Consider the following 19,945-nt stretch of genomic DNA (forward strand, 5'->3'; position numbering starts at 1 on the left):
AAAATTTCACGACCCCGCTTGGGGTCGCGACCCTAAGGTTGAGAACCACTGGGCTGGGCGGCATCGGCCGCCGATTCGCGCTGTCGGCGGGGTGCCGCCGTGCCGCCACCTGCAGGCTGCTACATAGCCCACTACAGCCCACTACAGCCCACTACATAGCCGCCGCCACCACGCCTCGCCGCCACGCCCCGCACCAATTTCTTCCTGGCTATCGCAACGCCGCTGCCGCTCTGCCGCGCTCTGCCGCCGCCACGTCGTCCAACCCGACCCGGCCCGCCCTACTCGACCTCTCGGAGGGAGTCGACGGGGACCCTGCGACCTGCGAGGGCGGTCCCTCGGCCCCATCTGGGTCGACGGCGGGGTCACGTCGCGGCCCGGGGGCAGGGCGACGGCGACACGGCGGCAGTGCTGCTGCACCCGCAACCGCACATCTCCATTTTTGCCAATCGCCAATTGTTGTCGGCCGAGGGCGAGATTGCCAGTCAGCAGGTTGATTCCGCTCCGTCTCTCTCGCACTCCCTGCGGGACTCCCCACGCGCGCGAGAGAGACAGAGCGCCGCGCCCGGACGAGCCATTGATGGCCCAGCGGGCGTTGCCGCGCTGCCGGCGCCGTCCGGGGCGACAAACGAGGCGCCCGTCTTCCGTGTTAAGCACGCCGATGATCCGTGGTAATCAGACCGCGCCTCGGAATTGGCGCGCCTCGCCCGGCGCCGCCATCGCCGCAACGAGACCTTCCCACTCCACTTCGGTTCAAGTGGGGGGGGGGGGGGGCATTGGGCCATCGGAATCACTAATTAGGACGAGCCGCACGGGCCGCAGCGGCCGGAGCGGCCGGAGGCTCGGTCGGGGAGGTCAGGGGGCGTCGCGGGTGAGTGGACGGGCAACGAGGATTGCTTCCAGTTGGCTGCCTGGGGTTCAGAGTCGATACAAATAAAGTGGAGACTTGAGGTAGGTACCTGGCAGCATGTCCAGGTTCTGTTTCGATTGAACATTTCAATGGAGCCTCGCCAGAAAATAATGTTTTAACAGTGCTTCGCTTATCCGGATCGGATACGATCAGTACAGTACGAAGTACAGTACAAGCAGTACGAAATTTGTGTCTCTCTGTTGAGCTCTTTACTTGGACGTGGTTGCTTTTCGGGTCATGTGCAGGCACGAGCGCGCCGAGGGACTCGTGGGAGGGTGTGATCTCGGGAATCTCCGCGGCGTCGCTGGGCGTCGCTGGGCGTCGCGTCGCGGCACCGGCACGATGGTGGCACGAGCGCGGCAGCGTGGCGGGCTGTACCTTTCACTCCGCGCGGCCGTCCCGCCCCATCTCGGCCTGGGGCAGCCCGGGTAAAGCCTGGGGCCGTTTGACGCAAACCACTCATGGGCGTTGTACGCCGCCACCGCGACCCGCCTCGTGCCGTGCCGCGCCGTGCCGAACCGCCAAAGGCCCGCAGCACTGCAGCCCAACCTCACCTCAACCAACCACCTACTCTACCAAACCAACCACCCACTCTATCCTCAGCCAAGCAAGACAACCGAGCTGATTCCAAGAGGGTCCCTTTCGGGCTTCATGGGAGTGTGTGTGTGTGTGTGTGTGTGTGTGTGTGAGAGAGAGAGAGAGAGAGAGAGAGAGAGAGAGAGAGAGAGAGAGAGAGAGAGACAGACAGAGACAGACAGAGACCTCCGACCCAGTGTGCAGTCTGGGCGCGCGCCACGTGTCACTGCCGATAATGGCTGCTCGGCGCGGTGGCGGCCGGGCCGGCTGCAACGCTATAACGCCGTAGCCGCGTCGAGTGAGACGTTGTTGTTGGCGGCGCTCGCGTCTCGCGTGCGGAGTGCGGAGCGCGGAGCGCGGACAGTAGTCATTAAGCCGGACGGCCGCCTGGCCGGGACGGGCCGGGACGGGCCGGGACGCGCCCCATCCCCATCCATCTGCACGGTCGGGACGGCCTGACCGCGAGGACGTGAGGCGGGGCGAGGCGGGGCGAGGCAGGGCGGCGAAAGCACACACTGCAGTCTGCAGTCCCGGAGGCCTTCACGGAGGGCACCTCTCAGCCCGATTCCGAAGACTCGTTTCGACGCTCTGTCTCTGTTGCACTCACGGGGCGTGCCGTTCGGGTGCGAGAGAGACAGAGCGACGAAACGATTGGCGGTCCTGGCGGCCCTGACTGAGAGGCGCCACGCCATTCGCAGCAGGCTGCCCGTTATCGCTCCTTATGAGACCAGTTTTATTCCTCTACCGGGACACGCGGGATGAGCGCAATTTTCCGGAACAGGGTCGGCAGATAATCCAATCAAACGTGGACACGCGTGTGTAATACCACCCAGTGACCACGCACGCACACACGCGCACATCGCACACACACGCGTGCGCACCGCTTATAGGCTCTGGGGCCACTTTCCCCACTTACAGCCGCGTTGGCGCTGTCCTGCATATGCTCGCTGGCTGCCTGCACTGCCTGCCGCGGCTGGCCGCCAGCCATCCAATCCTATCCTGTCCCATCCCATCGGATCCAGCAGCAGCGCCGCGCTGCCTGCCGACAGGGACGTCCGACGGGGACGTCCGACGGGGACGTCCGACGGGGACGTCCGACGGGGACGTCCGACGGGGACGTCCGACGGGGACGTCCGACGGGGACGTCCGACGGGGACGTCCGACGGGGACGTCCGACGGGGACGTCCGACGGGGACGTCCGACGGGGACGTCCGACGGGGACGTCCGACGGGGACGTCCGACGGGGACGTCCGACGGGGACGTCCGACGGGGACGTCCGACGGGGGCGTCCGACGGGGACCTCCGACGGGGACGTCCGACGGGGACGTCCGACGGGGACGTCCGACGGGGACGTCCGACGGGGACGTCCGACGGGGACGTCCGACGGGGACCTCCGACGGGGACGTCCGACGGGGACCTCCGACGGGGACGTCCGACGGGGACCTCCGACGGGGACCTCCGACGGGGACGTCCGACGGGGACCTCCGACGGGGACGTCCGACGGGGACGTCCGACGGGGACGTCCGACGGGGACCTCCGACGGGGACCTCCGACGGGGACCTCCGACGGGGACCTCCGACGGGGACGTCCGACGGGGACCTCCGGCGGGGACCTCCGCTTCCCTCAACATTCCCCTGGCAACCCTCGGCGTTGAGGCCGAGGGACCTTCCGTGTCACAGAGAGGGTCCCTAAGGCCGCGGTGCGGCAGGGCGGCAGCGCGATCCACTGGGAGGACATGGAGGGCGTGAGGCGTGAGGCCTGCCATGGCCTGCCAGGCGAGGCCACAGGGGCCGCACCCCGCAGCACAAGGTCGTGTCGCGTGTCGGCCGCTTGGCCGGCCGCGCCTGACGCACGCGTCGCGCGTCCGACCGCCTTGCAGTGTGCAGTGCAGCCTGTGCAGCCACCGCACTGGGGGACGTCGGGGAGCTCCACCATCTGCCGTCGCCGTCGGTCCCCGTTTGGAGTGGGCTCGGAAGCGAGCCGCGCCCCGATCGCAACGACGTGGTTGGTCACTTTCGCCGTGGCTAATGGAAAATCGGGATCGACCGGCCGACCGACTGGGCGGTGACGCGGCGACGCGGTAATCAGCATTTTTCGGCCGTTCGGCACCGTCCGGCCATTCATTCGATTCATTCCGTTCCCCGGCCGGATGGGACGGACGACCGACCCGGCCGGCTCGTCGCGCTGTCTCTCTCGCACTCATGAGCCGCTCCGCAGGGCCGCAGGGGTGCGAGAGAGACAGCGCCGTTTGGAATCGCTCTGCGGGAACAGGGAGGATGGCGTCTCGTCGTCGGGTCGGCGGTGAGGCGTCGCGGCGATGGGGCGTCGCGGCGCCCGGACCGACACTGCTTTCTCGGGACGCCTCGCTCGCCGCGCCGCGACGCCATGGCGACGCCCCCGAACGGCAATCAACCGACCCAATCAACCGGCAGGCCGGCAGGTTGACGAGGAAACCGTGGCGTAACAAGCTGCCAAAGCAGCCTAGCCTGCGCCGTGCCCGCGCCTAGCACGGCCGCAGACGGCTGTTTGGCTCTGCGCCCTCAGCAGCCTCATCTCATGAGACGTCTCGAATAGGTGCGAGAGCGACAGAACGACGGAAACGACTCTCGGAATCGGTGTGCTGCCACTGTCATGCACTCTCCTCCAGCCTCCACGCCAGCAAACGGGAGGGAAGGAGGGAAGTCTCCGCCGCGTAGGTAGGCAACCCAGTCTACAGGCGCGCGGGATGGTGGCTGGCCTGCCTGCCCACGACTAGCTCGTGCTATGGTGTTTGTGTTCAAATTTCGAACTTCAAAACCTTCAAAACTGTATTTTGTCTTGATTTTCTCAAGTTGAATACTAAGAAAGAACACGCAAAGAGCAAAGCCTTTCTGTTAAAGTTGGTATGTTGGTCAAACTGGTCACTGCCTTCCCGAAAAGTTGTCGCGTTTTCTTCTTCCTTCGTCTGCTAGGAGACGTCATAACCTTCAAAATCTTTAGCCCAGTAGTGTCTTAAGTTTCGTTTGATAACACGCAGCAAAATGGGAGGTGACCACCATCACCACGGACCCCCTTACAAAGTTCCCGACTACCGCATCTACAAGGTGGATGCGAACTCTCCGGAGCTGCTCCATATCCAAAATGTTTTGAAGAGTGTTGGATTGAAGGATCCCTGGATGAGGTTAGTGATATTCTTTTCGAGTGTTACTTCTTCTTCTTTGGTGCAATAACATTTTGGCATTCATGCCCGATGAACCCTCAAATATTTTTATACTTTATCTGGCTATTCCTACTTTCTCAAGCCATCTGTGCTTTGTTGACTAAAACAACTCTCCTGTTCATTTGAGGCCTATTTAATGGTACTTTCTTTACAATGACGTGCTTTTTTGTTTTCAGGAATGAAGTCTGGAGGTACCACCGTGATATCATCGGCCCCCAAAACTGGTCGACGAGATGGGGAAGATTGTTCTTCCGCAAGTTCCCCTTGGGGCTAGCACTTGGTATTGCAACAGCCCTCGGGTTCAAGGGATACGATTCCTACGTTGGCGATGGTCATGACGACCATGGCCACGGTGGTCACCACTGATCTAGGTTGGTTTTATTGACGATGTGAATCTTTTGTGTAGATGCATGGGCTGTAGGCAAACTGTAAATATATGTTCAATTTTTGATCCAGCCATCTTACTTTGTTTCCAAAACAGAACAGCCCTGATTGCAAACAGTTTTCACTTGTGGAGTTGTTTGTTTGATATTGTGAAATGTTAATGTGAATAATTATTAGTTAAGAAATTCTTCAATATTGTATCTTTATTTTTCAACCATTCCATTTGCATTTAAAAGTATTCAGTCTAATGACCACCTTGATCACCAAATATTCTCTCAATTTCCTCATTGAATGGGTTGATAGGACCAATTGACTCAGGGGCAGTCAGTTTGATATTCTTCCATAGTACATCAGCAATAATAGGTTGAGCAATCTGGAATACAGAAAATGACGTTTTCCAGCCCTGACTTCTTTTTCATTGGGTAGGAATCAACTTGATTTAATCCTATCCTACCTGATCTGGATGAAATCCATCCACTGCCTCAAACAGTTGCCAAATTTTGCCACCTTTGGCCGTCCATCTCTGTATCACTTCGCTCAGAGGATTTGGAACAAAGCTCACTGATATTTTCTTTGAAACATAGCTTGATGCTATATATTTCATCATGTGTGTCAACTCCAATGCTCGCTTAGGAATAAAAATTGTTATAATTAGGGCAACTAATGAACTCCATTATCAATTGATTGGACAAACTTTTTACATTCTGTGTAGTTGCTCAAACCTTGGTTGTGGCATCTCTTAAATCCTTCTGATCACTTAGCCATCCTCTGCAAGGAGTAATTTGCATGCATTCAAACCACTTGAACACATCCTTGTACTTCACATCACCATGATATTCTCCTGAAAATTAACTTTTTTGCATTACGCTGGAAAAGGCTGCCCATATCTCCATTTAGTATTTACAGAGTTGAAAAATCACCTAGGGGATGAAGTCGTTCTGCAAGTGTGTCATAAATAAAACTGCCATTTACAAGACCAAGGAGTATTATGTGACTCTCCGGTGGGAGGGAAGATTCCAGAGTATCAATGATCCCTTTGATGTTTTTATAAAATTGTTTGGCTGAAGTCATGTTTGACAAAGTATTTGGAAATCTTAAAGATTTAAAGGAACATGAGTGTGAAATATTATTTAATTTAATGCAAATTCAAATCATAATGTATCAACAGACATACCTGTTGCAGACATCATTTCCAAAAACTCCAAGAAGGATTGTAAGAGGTTTGTCTTCTGCACCCCTTGCAATGTTTCCAACATAATTTACCAAGTCAAAGCTTGTGGCTCCATTCCGACAAACATTCTGGTAATCTCTGTGATTGCATAAGTTTCTTTTCCTCATTCGCAGGTAAACAGAATCAACTTGTCCCTTCAAACAAAACATTTGCCTTTACTAAAAAGTTAGCATTTACTTATTTTGAGGAAAAAGTAGAGGAATACCTGTATCAACCCAGGATCAGTTACATTTTTGAAGCCAGTTGAGAAACTATATTGAGGCCAGTCCAACTCATCTAGTAGGACACGTGTGGCATTCCTAAAAAATGTATCCTGCAAAGAAACAAAATTTACTTTTTCTTTCCCCTTTTCCAAAAAAAAAAAAAAAAAAATAATTATTATTGTATGTATTATTTACTTACTTTTGAAATCAACTTGGGACTGAACCAAACCAGTGGAAAGTGAAAGTGTGCCCCTACAGAGTCTCCAAACATTAGAATACCACGTGATTTACTAGAGCCACATAATTTTGTTTCCCATGGAATTCCTGTTTCTTTATCAAGACCCCAAATGCCATTGCAATTCCCATCATAATTAACATCAGCATAGTGTGGAAGATGGCCAGGGTATATTTTGGGATTCAAATCTGAACAGTCTTTTCCACGCCAATTTGATCCTCTCCATGTCTGTCAGAAAAGAATTAAATTACTTCTAAAGAAAGTGACCACAAAATGTTCTTGTCATTTATGTGTAAAAATTTTTGAGAACTTACCTCTAAAGAACTAAATTTGTCATGATCCAAATCAAAAGCAGGTGCCATGGTAGAAAAAGTTTTGGCTATATAAATGCAAAACTCTTTAAGGCCCGGTATCTCACATAGACTGTGGGTTCCTTTGTGATTTGGTCCATACCACTTGTCATAAAGAGGCTTCACCTTCTCCTTTGCGAACCAAATCAAAAATCAATTCATACGCAACATTCTTCAGTTTCTAAATCTATAATAAGTAGACAGACCACATACCCTAACAGTTTTAATACCACTTTTAAATGTATTCTGTGTTGGAGCTGGGAACAAATGACAAACTTCTTCACCCGGATCTTGATGACATATGTCCAATCCATAGCAGATTGTATCTGCAGTTATTCCTTCCAGTTCAACTCTTAAAAAGAGAAATTGGATAGCTTGAATGAAGAGTAGCCACAACGTCTACTGATCGATAAATCTAGACGTAAATAGATACTCACATCAAATAAAGAAGAGGTTCCAAGGTTTGGATAGCTTCACGGCACACATTTTCAGCTGATGGCCAAAGTAAATGATCGCAAATACGTAATGTTATGTTAGAAACACTTGCATTGTTGATTTCAGCCACTTGACCAAATATTCCAGTAACAATGGTACATGCTGTTAATAAACCACCAGAAAATCATAGCATGTAATAAGAAAACATTTTTGAAATCAAATCAAAGTAAGTTCACAGGAATTTACAAACTTCTACAAACCTGCACATTCAATACCACCATTCACTCCATACGCGCGTACTTCCTGAGCATGAAAAAGTACTAATCCTACGTATAAAAAAGACAGTAGCTTCATTTTCTTGTCATCGACTATTTTGATCATCGGCAGAAAGCCGAGTGTTTACAATCAATATTTGGGTGACAGAATGCAGACGACAACATCAGACGACACAAGAGACTTCTGCCACCCTGCTGCACAGATCGCTTGAAGCGCAAATCACGAAACCGTCATTCTACTTATCGCAAATCACGCTGCATCCAATTCAAGGTTACTCTGACCACAACTGGACTACTTGTAGACCAAACGAACAACAAGGCTTTCTTCTAGTGCCGTCCAGTGTAGCTGCAACGAAAATAATGTGCAGACGTTGGCAGCACTGCATGAGTGCTACACAGACAAAAACAAAACAAAGAAAAGAGTTGGTGGAGTTGTAAAGTTGCCCGAAGGGAGTTTGTGTTCAATCCCACACTGTATTCTTTCATGGTAACTGACCTGCTCCCAAGAAAAATTAGTGAGGAGGATTTAAGGTAAAGTGCATGATTTAAGAATCTTTTTATCGCTGAAAGGCAAAGCTGCAACATGACATCGTCCGGTGTCAACAAGAGGGTTATGTCAACATCCTTCTAACCGGTTGTATGTTGCTTATTTTGTAATTCTAGTGTTTCACTTCTTTCAGTGTCCAAACGTTATCTGCGGTGATCCCTTCATTTTGAATATTATTCTATTTCCCCGTTGCAATTGAAGTACTTAGCTCAAGATGCAGCGAGAAGAGAAGCAACTTGACATGGCACTGGATGCCATTATAATGCGTGTCAATGATCTTAAACAGTCAATCTCAAATATGATTGTTAAATTGGAACTAGAACACGAAACCCTCAATTGGCCAACGTTTTTAGATAACTTTGCCCTTATGTCTGGACAGGTCGGTACTATCTCTCATTTCGTAACAGGTATATCTAATCGATTTATGAATTTGGGCAATGTTGTTACTCATGAATCTCAATTTTCTTTGGACTCAGTTAACGGCACTTACAAAAGTCCTTACACAAGATAAATGTCCGGCCTTGAGAAACTTGGTGGTTCTTCCTATTCAACTTAGTCAAGAAAGAGACCCAGAGCTACTTCGGATCACAGAGCAAAGAGTTCCTCAATTCTCTCATGATTTGGCTCCTGATTACTTGCGTACAAAACTAGAACCTGACGTAGAGCAGAGAATGCTGCAACTTGAAATCAAAGCTGGAAACATGACTTATGAAATGGCACAGGTTTGTTAGTGGCATAAGGCAAATTTCCTACTTTCGTCACAGTATACCTAACTGAGCCCGTCTCCCTCCGCCAAACAGAAACAGGTATCAGCCTTCAATAAAGTCATGAACCATGTTTGGGATGTGGTGAGCAAAGCAAGAGAAGAGTGGGAAAGTGAATCTGGTTCGCGATCAGGCCCTCAACAAACTACATCAATAAGTGATACTCATCTTCTTGTGTCTGCCATCAGTGCAGGAAAGAATTTGAAGATGCCTGTAAGTGATCTATTCCTGACATTTTTCAAATATTATCAGATCCAAATGTGTTCTATGCTTGGATTTCTCTCTTATTCAATGTGTCTCTTCAGGTACCACAAGGGCAAGCAGGTCCTCCAGGCATGATGGGTCCGGGTGGGCGCCCAGGAGTGGGGCCACCAGGTGGTCCAATGATGAATCCTGGTCAACAAAGTAAGTTTACTTCGATTGTTTTCATTGTCTTGTGTCCAAGCAAGTCTTACAATTTTTTCTTTTTCAGTGGGCCCCATGGGTAAAGTGCCCAGTGGAATCAAGACAAATATCAAAGCTGCTTCTCAGATTCATCCATATAACAGATAGGAATTCCCCTTCAATTTTACTTATTGCTTGTGAAATTTGTTAGTTGTTTGTATGTGAAGGGAAAAGGTTTAATTATTGTTCATAAGGAAATTAAATTAGATAGAAAAAAAAAAACGAGTAAGATATATTACTTTATTTATTGTTGGGGACAAATGCATAATTTGAAGCTAGTTCCTCAATAAATGCAGAAGAGCAGGTGAAAATTTGGACTACACTAATCACAATGTGTATTGAACCCTAAATATCCAGGACAAAATTGATTTAATACATACATAAAATAGTGTAAGAGATACCTGTGGAAGATTTAATACTCAGGTACACCACCACACACCAACGGCTTTTGTTAAAATTGATATATATAAGAGGTACAAAGGGTTGTGCCATTGACCCAACTCAGATCCAAAGAATGGCCAAACAATTCAAAATAAAAATCGACAATCTTGTTAAAATGCAAAGCATGAAAAATGCAAGTTTCACCAAGTTACAACTATATGGCATGTTAGGTTTTTAACAAGAGTATCAATCTACTGAATGAGCTAACATCAGAAAAAAGACAAGACAGTTGGGCCAAACAGCTATGAGAAAATGTATAATGTCAGATTTCATGGTTCCACCTTCAACAATTCCACATCGAAGATGAGAGTGGCGTTTGGTGGGATGATGCCAGGATGACCGCGGGCTCCATAGGCGTAGTCAGGTGAGCAAGTGAGGCGAGCTTTCTCACCAACGCAGAGCTGAGCAAAGAATAAAACATTAACACAGAAAATAGTCATTGTCTAACAAAGCCAAAAAACTAAAATCTGGCTGCATACCTGGGCAAAACCCTCATCCCAGCCTTTGATGACCTCTCCCTTGCCCAAGCGGAACTTGAATGGTACTCCCCGATCCCTGGAGGAGTCAAATTTCTGCCCACTTGTGAGAGTACCTGACCAATAAGAAATAATTCTGTAAGTTACCCGAAAAAAGGACAAACATAAAGAGTTTAAAGGGATCACTCAACTCACCTGTGTAGTGGACCACAACTGTCTGCCCGGTCTTGGGGTAGGTCTGGCCTGAAAACAAAGAGACGAAGCATGAACAAGCTCTTTGAATCAAATGCGTTGACAGTTCTCTCCCCCAGAATGGCGATAGGTCCACCGATTTCCTAAAATCCCTCGCCGTGCCAGCCTTGTCCACAGACCTCAGGACCTTGCCAACAACCTGATGGAGACAGGACACTCAGTAGGCCCCAGAACTACGCATAGTCCAAAGCCTCGGTCCGGATGGGATACGCCACGGTTCGCGACTTCGGCCGCGTACTGGCACATAGACCGAGGCTTGCCGGGCCTGCCTAGCCGGGCCGGGCGCCGCTCTTGCACATGCCACTTGAAGGCCAACAAGGCCATGGTCGCGGACGAGCGGCAACGGCGGCACCGGCCGGCGGGAATCCGAGCCGCGGGCCTGGGGCGCTGCGCGGCGCGGCGAAGCGAGTCCTGGAATCCATGATAGAATTCCAAGCCGACGCGTCTTGCCGGCCGCAGCGCGGGGCTTTGCGCTACGCGAGGCCGGTGAATTTCCTGAGGGAGGACTTGGACGGATGGGCCTAGGCCATGGCACAAGTCGAGGCCGGTCAGCGGGCTGTGCCGAGGACTCGACCGCAAGGACATTTGTACATTCCGACACTGACGTGGGGCAGGGCAGGCGCCACAAGGAACCGTGGAAAACAACCAACAAATGATCCCAAAGCAGAAAAATCGATGCGCCCGTCGGCAGACAGGTCCTCAATCATTCCGCCAAAATTTCTTACCATCGCCGGCCCGGGTTGTCTCGATTTCAACGCCCATGGTTGCGAGTTCCGTGAAGTTTAGTTTCGTTGATTAAAAGTTGTCCGGGTTTGGCTCGGCTTGTGCGGAGCGGCGATGGCGACGATGAAGAGTGTGTGATGGAAGTGTGGAGTGGAGTGTCGCTGGTGGTGGGGGCTGAGGGAGGGGGAGCGGCGTGGTGTCGGGAACAATCAATGAGTCCGAAAAGCCCGATCGCTGCAAGAGCCGACCACCGACCGAACGGACTCGAAACCCGCCGACGGCAACTCTGGACATTGCCCCGATTTAGACCACTTCTGTTCGGACAAGAAGTTGCGTTAGTTTGGGATTGGCCGAGCGTTCAAACTGGAACAATTTTGAGAAAAGCAAATAACCGCAAAAACAAATCTTGTCATAGATTAGTCTCGTTTCATTGGCGAACGTCAATATGAATGAGTTGATGTCAGGCGCGGTCCGAATCGTGCCGCCAACGTGGCGTTCGGGTGATTGTCTCTCTCACTCTTAGCGGCGGTCGCCGCATCTCTTCACACAAGTTAGAGGGAGACAGAAAACGTGGCTGTTTCGGAGGGAGGGCACATCGGAGCGCACCCGAACTGCTGTTGCAGCCCAACTTCGTCTGTCCGGTTCTAGTTCGCCACTGTCTCCCCCCCGGTGAGTACGTTGTGTAGTCTGCGCCTCGGAATGCTGTTTCTGGACGAGTGTTTTTATCAGTTCTAATTTGAAGTAACTCTTCCAGGACGACAGAAGCTGCCTATCCGCACAGGGGATGAGAAGGTGAAGTCCCTTGGCCGGATATTTTGGATTTACAGTACAGTAAGTGAACATTTTTTTGGACACGTCAATGGATGGAGGGTGGCAAGATGTTGACACGTAGCTTCGGGATTAGGGCTTGATGTCTGATAATGGGTACGTCGAGTACTCGAGGACAAGCTCCCGCAGACGTATTGGTCATGTTCATTCAGTGACTAGCGGCATTTCTCACCAATTTGCTCTTTTCGTGACATTTTGCTACTAACAGATGGTCTGTCTTCGTTGTATGTTGTTACCGCAAGCAACGTGTCTCGTGACCTATGAACCTCTGAACCTAGTCGGGAATATAAATTAACGCCTCTATAAGTAGTTTCTCTCAATTAACTCATTCTACATTGAAGTGGAACCTCCTGTGTGAGGAGGTAACCCATGACAAATGTTTTCTAGGTTAGGTTAACATGAAAGAGATCCATCATCACCTTGGTTGTCAAAGCCAACTTATTTGTGTGACATTTTATGGGGTGAAAGGGAATTCTCCACTTCCCTTAGTCTATGTTCCTCTGTACAGTCAGGCCTCAGTTCACAAGTTGTCTGCTGTCAATGGTCATCTAAATTTAATCTTGGGTAGTTTTAGAATCATCCGTTCAATTGAACTGTATTTGTCCTAGTTTACTTACAAGAAGTGGTACTGTTTTATCAGTAGAAGAATCAGCATATTCCCGTTCATGGTTGCAAATTTATTTTTAGGACAACAGCTTTACGATAGTGATGTCATGTTGGAGCTTCAGGGGAGTAAAGTCCTTTAAAACTGATCCTAAACAATTTGTTTCAGTGGTACTGTAAGGACTCGGCGTGACCCAGGACCCCGCACCATGGAGCCAACAGTGATGGAAGAGAGCGCGCAATTCGATACCACCAATGATACTCCAAACCCAGCCCCAGCCCCAACCCCAGCTTTCAGCTACGATGATGTTTTCCCTGCCTTGCCGGAGTCCAACAGTGTTGCTGCACCCACCAACAACACTCTTGGGCAATGGGGCAACAAGATGAGGATCAGCACCAGCAACGTTAATCAGGTTTGCCATTCTAAATACAGAGCAAGTCCAAACAGACAACTGTTTTGAAAGGCAGCCTCTAAATGAAACACAATTGCAGGTGTTCCATGTGCCATTTGAAGAACGCCGTGATGCCAGCCATAAATTTGGAGAAGGAGAATCAAACCACAACTGTCTGCATATCATGAAAGAGACCTCAACTGTTATTGAAATTTCAGTTAACAAAGATCAATCCTTGACCTTCCTAGTTCAGGGCAAGCAGCCCAATGTCCTTGAGGCAAGGCGCAGAATCCTTCAGCAATTCCAAACTCAGGTTTGTCTCTTTCGAACAAAAAAAAAAATTGACTCAAAGAAACTTGATTTGATTGCCTCTTTTTCTCTTGGTTACAGGCTCAACAGAAGATCCATATTCCCCAAGACCATCACCGCCTTATTTTGGGCAAAGCTGGGGCTCGCCTGAAGGAATTGGAAAAGGCAACTGCTACTAAAATTACCATTCCTCGCCAGAATGAGGACTCTGATGTGATTACCATTACTGGACCCAAAGAAGGCATTGACAAAGCTGTACATGAAATCAGCATCATTTCAGATGAACATGTGGGTCTCAAATGAAATTTCAGTTATTTTTGTCACATTAGATTTAAGGCTCAAACACATTTTCCTTTTCCAGTCTCGTCAAGCCAATGAGAGGGTGGAGATTCCTAAAATTTACCATCCTTTCATTACTGGAGCCAACAATGAGAAAGTAACTGCTTTGATGGAGGAAACTGGTGTCAAGGTCCACATTCCTCCCCCTTCTGTGATGAAAGACGAAATTTCGATTGCTGGAGAGAAACAGGGTGTGCAGACAGCCAAAGAGCGCATTCTGCAAATTTTTGAAGAAATGGTATGTCTTTCTTTGTAGCCTAAACCTACATCAAATTTACTAAATTTCTCCATTTTAATGCAACCAAAAACAAAATTTACAGAAGAAGAGGTGTGCCACTGTTAGCATTGAAGTTCCCAAGGCCCAGCATAAGTATATCATTGGCCACAAAGGTTCTGCTATCAATGAAATTCTCTCTTTGACCGGTGTTAGTGTGGAAATGCCTCACAATGAATCCACTGCTACTTCCATCACTCTTCGTGGTCCTCATGACAAAATTGGAGCAGGTAAGAAAACTTTCTGATACTTTGTTCTACCCTGCATTCTGCATTACTAATACAGTATATTTTTAAATAACATTAAAATGATAACAATGGTAAATCTTCTTTTCATCTTCAATAATATTCTCTGTGCTCCATACTTTTTAGCTTTGACCATGGTGTATGAAAAAGCCAACAGTGTGGGAACTGAAGTTCTTGATGCTCCTGCATGGTTGCACAAGTACATCATTGGTCGTAAGGGAAGCAAAATTAGGGAACTCACCCAAGATATGCCCAAGGTAAGTGGAGTGCATATGTTACATCTTTGTTATCATCGTTTATGATTTGTGGAACTATTATTGTTCAATGATTGTGTTCAGGTCCATGTTGAATTTGCTGACAAAGACAAAATCAAAATTGAAGGCCCTCCTGAGGAGGTTGCTAAGGTTGCTGAAATCCTGCGCCCTCTTGTGAATGATCTGGTGCGCAATATGGTTTCAACTGAAATCAATGTGGACATCAAATATCACAAACACATCATTGGCAAGGCTGGAGCTAACAGTAAGTGTACTCTCACATTTCCTAAGTCTTACTAAAGTTACAATATTTACATCTTTTTTCTTAACATTTTTAATTCAGTCAACAAAATTAAGGAAGACACTGGCGTCACTATCAATATTTCTGAGAACAGCAATTCCATTCGCATTGAAGGCCTCAAGAAGGGAGTGGATCAGGCTAAACAGGAAATTTTAGAGATGGTTACAAAATTGGAGAATGAAAAAGACAAGGATGTCATTATTGATCACCGTTACTTCAAGAGTTTGATTGGAACTAAAGGCGAAAAGATTCGAGAGCTCAGAGAAAAATTCAGCCAGGTTCAGATTGTGTTCCCCACCCTTGGTGAAAACCGGGATGTTGTTAAAGTTAGGGGACCCAAGAAGGATGTGGATGAATGTTGCAAGTGTCTTACCAAAATGGTGAAGGATTTGAAGGAGAGCAGTTTTGTGCTTGAAGTTCCAATCTACAAGCAGTTCCACAAGTTTATTGTTGGAAAGGCTGGAGCTAACATTCGCAAGGTAGGCCCTCATTAGTTTGTTTTCACTTGATTAACCAAATTAAAAGTTGCTTTATCAATATTTATCTCTTTGAAATATAGATTCGTGATGAGACCCAAACCAAAATTGATCTTCCGGGTGAAAATGATACAAGTGACGTCATTGTCATCACTGGCAAGAAAGAAAATGTTGAGCAAGCACAAGAGCAAATTCAGAAGATCCAAAACGAGCTTGCTAATATCGTAACTGATGAACTCAGCATTCCTCCCAAGTTCTACAAATCTCTGATTGGTGCTGGAGGCAAATTGATTAGCTCAATTATGGAGGACTGTGGAGGTGTCAACATCAAGTTTCCAGCTTCGGACAGCAAAAGTGATAAGGTAGGGAAATATAGAACCAGAGCTTGTTTGATGTTGTACTGTGGGTGGAACTGCTATCTTAAGGCCTTAGATTAAATCCGGACAAAAGTGTTTCTAATCTCTCTACCGTGATTTACTATGCTGCTGGATTGTTTGTAATAGCGTGCTTATAGAAAGCACTTGCTCAGAAATGGGATGGTGAGTTATGGATTGCCGCCGCATACAGCATGCAAGGACCAACTTTCTTACTTTTGCTTAGTCATGTCTGATGCATTTTAGCTCAAATACTGAGTAAAGTTCTGTGTTTTGTTACGTTAGGTGTTATGTTTTCATTCTTTCATGCTTCTCTGTTTTGTTTTTTTCTGTATGTGTGTGTGTTGGAGTTAATTTGAGGCTTCAACAATGGGTAGCACTCTTACATAGAACAAATGCAGCTTTCCAAAATGCATGCTCATGTTTGCCACATTTTTTGTTAATTTTGTTAAGTTGAGTGCAAATTTTAAGGGATATCCTTTTATTTCGAGTTCTGAGTCCAAGTTGCAGCGACATCAGCATCAGGGAGTTGTGGTGACAGCTTTGTAAGAACATGGTGTCTGTTGTGCAACAGGTGGTGATTCGTGGACCAAAGGATGATGTGGAGAAAGCCAAGCAGCAACTTTTGGAGCTCTCCAATGAACGTCAGCTGGCATCTGTCTCTGCTGAAGTACGTGCCAAACCTCAGCACCACAAGTTCCTTATTGGCAAGAACGGTGCCAACATTAAGCGCATTCGTGATTCCACTGGTGCCCGTATCATCTTCCCTACTGATAAGGATGAGGACAAGGAGGTAATGCACTTCCTATTGATTAATTAATTGTTACTTCTGTATGTGGTTATTGGTGTTAAAAATATTCAATATTTTTAGGTGATCACTATTATTGGCAAGAAAGAATCTGTTGAAGCTGCCAAGACTGATTTGGAGACTGTTATTAAGGAAATTGCTAACACAACTGAGAGCACCATGACTGTTGATCCTAAACACCATCGTCACTTTGTTACTCGCCGTGGTGAAGTTCTGCATCGCATTTCTGATGAATGTGGAGGAGTTTTAATTTCTTTCCCTCGTGCCAATGATCCAAGTGACCAGGTCACACTCAAGGGCGCCAAGGAGTGCATTGAGGCTGCCAAAGCCCGTATTTTAGAAATCATTTCTGATTTGGTAAGTGGTCTTTTAAGGCCATTATTAATCACAGTTTAATCACAGTTTCCAAATTTAAAATTGATTAATTTTTGTCCCTCTTTCTGAAATATTGTAGGAAGCCCAGGTTTCCATTGAGTGTGTTATCCCCCAGCAACACCATAGAACTGTCTTGGGCACTCGTGGCTCAAGGGTTCACAACGTTCAAGCAGAGCACAATGTTCAGATCAAGTTTCCTGACCGTGACAACACTGCTGAGTATGTCCCTACTGCCCAACAAAACGGCATTGATGGCATTGAGGAAGGTGTCCGTGTTTGTGATGTGATCAGAATCACTGGTAAGCTTGAAAATTGTCAAGCTGCCAGCCAAGCTCTGAAGGATCTAGTTCCCATTACGGAAGAAGTGTCAGTTCCACATGAATACCATCGTGCTATAATTGGTCAGAAGGGCAAGGATGTGCGTGAGCTTATGAATAGGTTTGATGTTCGCATTTCTGTGGCGCCACCAGAACAGCAACTTGACGTTATCTCTGTAAGTTACATTTACATCATACTTACCAAAATTAGTTCTTATGTCATGCTTTGTATCCTCTCTCACTAATATAATTGTGCAGGTGATTGGTGTTCCGGCCAATGTTGCTGCTGCAAAGGAGGGTATTGAGCAGCGAATCAAGGAACTGGAAGCTCACAAGGCTGATATGGCTTTGAGGTCATTTGAAGCTAAGGTAATTTCTTTTGTGTCAATAGAGCCTAGTGAAATATGTCTGTGCATAATTTATCTATCTTATTTTATTCTTTTATCTATTAACAAGTTTTGCAACCACAGTTCATTGTTAACCCATACAATTTTCATTTTGTACCTACATAGGTTGAAATTGATGCTGTGCTCATCCCGAAGATTATTGGTCGCAAGGGTGCTGGTATTACAAAGATTCGTTCTGACCACAATGTGCAAATCAGTGTACCACAGAAGGGTGATGAAAACGAATCCACCGTCACCATTACGGGTTATGAAAAGGATGTTTATGCAGCTCAAGAGACCATCATGAAGATAGTGAATGAAATGGTTGGTCATTGCCAGACTTGTAGATTGTCTGTTTGTTTCAATCATAAAAATTACCATTTTAATGTTGCGTTCTTTTCTTATTATTCCAGAATGAACTTGCAAGGGAACCAGTTGAAGTGGATGCTCGAGTCCACTCCCGTCTCATTGGTAGTAGGGGACGTAACTTACGCAAAATGATTGAACAATTTAAGGTTGATTTCGAGTTTCCTCGGGGTTCTGACCCAGATCCTAACATTGTCACACTTGTCGGACCACCTGAAAATATTGATGAGTGCAAGGAATACCTCCTCAATTTAGTGGAAGAATATGTAAGTATTGTTCTTTTAATTTATATTAGTTACTGTAATGGATGCCTGTGTGTCTGACAACCTTGTCCAAACCTTTCAGATGCAAGATATGCTGGATGAGGAGTACCGCAACAGTTTCCTGAAGTCCACCAAGGAAGCCAAGACCCCCAAGGAAGCCAAGGGGCCCAGCGACCCGGGCTTTGTCGTCCAGGGAGCACCCTGGGAGCAGAAAGCTCCAAACATGGAGAGCAAGGAAGAGTTCCCCTCCTTTGGTGGCGCAGCTGCAGTGGGTGCAGCTGCTGCCCCAACTGTTGGAGGCTGGGGTCCCAAGAAATGGGGTGGAGACAACCTGTACCCTGTAAACAACTACCAGTAAAACTAATGGAAGTCTTGGAACACTCTGCAGGGAAATCTTTAGTGCCATTTGTTGTGTTCAGCTCATCTGAGCACAACTCCCTGCAATGCAGCTGTCAAGTCTAGTTGAGAATCTTTAAGTTCACTCTAAAGGGTGTTGTAAATAAAGAGACTGTTTTGCAATATTTAGATTCTTCAACGTAGCTTTATCTAGCTGCTCTTGAGTTAGCCACTTTCAAAAAAAGTAAAAAAAAAAGAAAACTATTTTTAAAAAATTGCCAAAAAAAATTGTTGTGGGTAATATGTTTTAGGATGAGGATAAGTCATTTTCTTATTGCAATTTCCCTCTCCCCCTCCCCTTCGAATATGGAAATGGTACATTGGTAACATACCTGGTTGCACTAACCTGGATTGTCTATCAGTGGGCCACCCCCCTGTGCGCGCATCTCTCCCCTCACTGTAAGCAGACCTGGCCTGATTAAAGGACATGAGATTGGCTCCAATTATCTGACCTATGATGTAACGGATTTTTTAAAAAACAAATGTTATTTCAGTGATGTGAAAGTAAACAGTCTTCCCAGTTTATTATGGTTGCATGTAGATAGCGGCGAGATTTTTGTGCAGTAACTCTCCTGTTTCTGTTCCAAGCGGTTTATTTCCTGTCCAGGACTGTTACTTTTCAAAAGGACAAGGAAATTTTCCTCCCTCATAAGCTTCTCCTTATGACTCTGGGAACGCCTGTAATTCCATCCGTACGTACAATAGGGAGAGAGAGATCTCCAGCCTGTGGCTGTGTTTTAATTTTCCTTGTTAAACTAGAAATATATCAAAATCAGAGTAATATGCCATTTTGGTGTTGTCTTAACTTTTTTTTTAATGGTGTGAATGTACAATTATTCTTACCAAATTTTGCAGCTTGATTTGTTTTGTATTTATGTATATGTATTGGAGAGTTTTATTTAACTTACATATATTTATCTAATTACTAAAAGTGACCCATTATTGGGACATGTGAAACAGTTTATTCTGAGACCTTGGGTGCAACCTAAGCTGCTCAGACTTTTGATTTGTACTGTACCCTGTGAATTAACAGAGCTTTTTATATGTGTAATATATATATATATAATGCATGAACTATTTTAGTGATACTCAGAGATTGAATCATGTATTTTGAAGGTATAATGATTGGTTTACCTTGCCAAAACCCAAGGTAACGTGCAAAATCTGTTACAAGAATTTTTCTGATTTCTATGACTA

The 19,945-nt window shown here is 47.0% G+C and overlaps 5 protein-coding genes across 5 annotated transcripts; 3 read left to right on the forward strand and 2 right to left on the reverse strand.

Annotated features, from left to right (window-relative positions):
• The first annotated feature begins 4,402 nt into the window (after positions 1-4,402).
• LOC117646430 (NADH dehydrogenase [ubiquinone] 1 beta subcomplex subunit 3) lies at positions 4,403-5,259 on the forward strand. Its single transcript, XM_034387350.1, has 2 exons — positions 4,403-4,643; positions 4,859-5,259. Exons 1-2 carry the CDS (start codon positions 4,504-4,506, stop codon positions 5,046-5,048), a joined length of 330 nt encoding a protein of 109 aa, XP_034243241.1. The 5' UTR covers positions 4,403-4,503; the 3' UTR covers positions 5,049-5,259.
• On the reverse strand, positions 5,252-8,083 carry LOC117646427 (acyloxyacyl hydrolase-like). Its single transcript, XM_034387346.1, has 11 exons — positions 7,781-8,083; positions 7,523-7,682; positions 7,299-7,437; positions 7,050-7,217; positions 6,700-6,963; positions 6,503-6,610; positions 6,241-6,431; positions 5,987-6,159; positions 5,789-5,907; positions 5,521-5,694; positions 5,252-5,439 (listed from the first exon to the last, which is right to left on the reverse strand). The coding sequence occupies exons 1-11, from the start codon at positions 7,899-7,901 to the stop codon at positions 5,311-5,313; spliced, it is 1,746 nt and encodes a 581-aa protein (XP_034243237.1). The 5' UTR covers positions 7,902-8,083; the 3' UTR covers positions 5,252-5,310.
• An 82-nt stretch (positions 8,084-8,165) lies between these two features.
• LOC117646428 (mediator of RNA polymerase II transcription subunit 8) lies at positions 8,166-10,274 on the forward strand. Its single transcript, XM_034387347.1, has 6 exons — positions 8,166-8,326; positions 8,476-8,721; positions 8,819-9,064; positions 9,143-9,319; positions 9,412-9,511; positions 9,579-10,274. Exons 2-6 carry the CDS (start codon positions 8,557-8,559, stop codon positions 9,656-9,658), a joined length of 768 nt encoding a protein of 255 aa, XP_034243238.1. The 5' UTR covers positions 8,166-8,326; positions 8,476-8,556; the 3' UTR covers positions 9,659-10,274.
• Positions 9,777-11,610, reverse strand: LOC117646429 (12 kDa FK506-binding protein). The gene is made up of 4 exons (XM_034387349.1): positions 11,445-11,610; positions 10,663-10,710; positions 10,471-10,583; positions 9,777-10,392 (listed from the first exon to the last, which is right to left on the reverse strand). The coding sequence occupies exons 1-4, from the start codon at positions 11,479-11,481 to the stop codon at positions 10,261-10,263; spliced, it is 330 nt and encodes a 109-aa protein (XP_034243240.1). The 5' UTR covers positions 11,482-11,610; the 3' UTR covers positions 9,777-10,260.
• A 370-nt stretch (positions 11,611-11,980) lies between these two features.
• Positions 11,981-19,575, forward strand: LOC117646424 (vigilin). The gene is made up of 18 exons (XM_034387344.1): positions 11,981-12,111; positions 12,197-12,273; positions 13,043-13,286; positions 13,366-13,578; positions 13,656-13,862; positions 13,936-14,151; positions 14,234-14,417; positions 14,559-14,689; positions 14,771-14,951; positions 15,030-15,466; positions 15,547-15,825; positions 16,412-16,630; positions 16,709-17,002; positions 17,100-17,513; positions 17,596-17,706; positions 17,850-18,047; positions 18,137-18,355; positions 18,435-19,575. Exons 3-18 carry the CDS (start codon positions 13,083-13,085, stop codon positions 18,708-18,710), a joined length of 3,783 nt encoding a protein of 1,260 aa, XP_034243235.1. The 5' UTR covers positions 11,981-12,111; positions 12,197-12,273; positions 13,043-13,082; the 3' UTR covers positions 18,711-19,575.
• Positions 19,576-19,945: the final 370 nt, after the last annotated feature.

The sequence above is a fragment of the Thrips palmi genome, unplaced genomic scaffold (genome assembly GCF_012932325.1).
Source record: "Thrips palmi isolate BJ-2018 unplaced genomic scaffold, TpBJ-2018v1 HiC_scaffold_19, whole genome shotgun sequence".
Taxonomy (NCBI): Eukaryota; Metazoa; Arthropoda; class Insecta; order Thysanoptera; family Thripidae; genus Thrips; species Thrips palmi.

Bases quoted from the DNA above. Each gene is read 5' to 3' on its own strand.
- LOC117646429 (XM_034387349.1), bottom strand. From the start codon at position 11,481: ATGGGCGTTGAAATCGAGACAACCCGGGCCGGCGATG. The intron at 10,711-11,444 runs GTAAGAAATTTT...CTTTGTTTTCAG, and splicing joins GACAACCCGGGCCGGCGATG to GCCAGACCTACCCCAAGACC. The intron at 10,584-10,662 runs GTGAGTTGAGTG...CTTATTGGTCAG, and splicing joins AGTTGTGGTCCACTACACAG to GTACTCTCACAAGTGGGCAG.
- LOC117646424 (XM_034387344.1), top strand. From the start codon at position 13,083: ATGGAGCCAACAGTGATGGAAGAGAGCGCGCAATTCGATACCACCAAT. The intron at 17,514-17,595 runs GTAAGTTACATT...ATAATTGTGCAG, and splicing joins AGCAACTTGACGTTATCTCT to GTGATTGGTGTTCCGGCCAA. The intron at 17,707-17,849 runs GTAATTTCTTTT...GTACCTACATAG, and splicing joins TGAGGTCATTTGAAGCTAAG to GTTGAAATTGATGCTGTGCT.
- LOC117646428 (XM_034387347.1), top strand. From the start codon at position 8,557: ATGCAGCGAGAAGAGAAGCAACTTGACATGGCACTGGATGCCATTATA. The intron at 9,065-9,142 runs GTTTGTTAGTGG...TCCGCCAAACAG, and splicing joins TGACTTATGAAATGGCACAG to AAACAGGTATCAGCCTTCAA. The intron at 9,320-9,411 runs GTAAGTGATCTA...GTGTCTCTTCAG, and splicing joins GAAAGAATTTGAAGATGCCT to GTACCACAAGGGCAAGCAGG.
- LOC117646430 (XM_034387350.1), top strand. From the start codon at position 4,504: ATGGGAGGTGACCACCATCACCACGGACCCCCTTACAAAGTTCCCGAC. The intron at 4,644-4,858 runs GTTAGTGATATT...TTTTGTTTTCAG, and splicing joins TTGAAGGATCCCTGGATGAG to GAATGAAGTCTGGAGGTACC.
- LOC117646427 (XM_034387346.1), bottom strand. From the start codon at position 7,901: ATGATCAAAATAGTCGATGACAAGAAAATGAAGCTACTGTCTTTTTTA. The intron at 7,438-7,522 runs GTGAGTATCTAT...TCTCTTTTTAAG, and splicing joins GAACCTCTTCTTTATTTGAT to AGTTGAACTGGAAGGAATAA. The intron at 5,908-5,986 runs GTGATTTTTCAA...GTTAATTTTCAG, and splicing joins AGAACGACTTCATCCCCTAG to GAGAATATCATGGTGATGTG.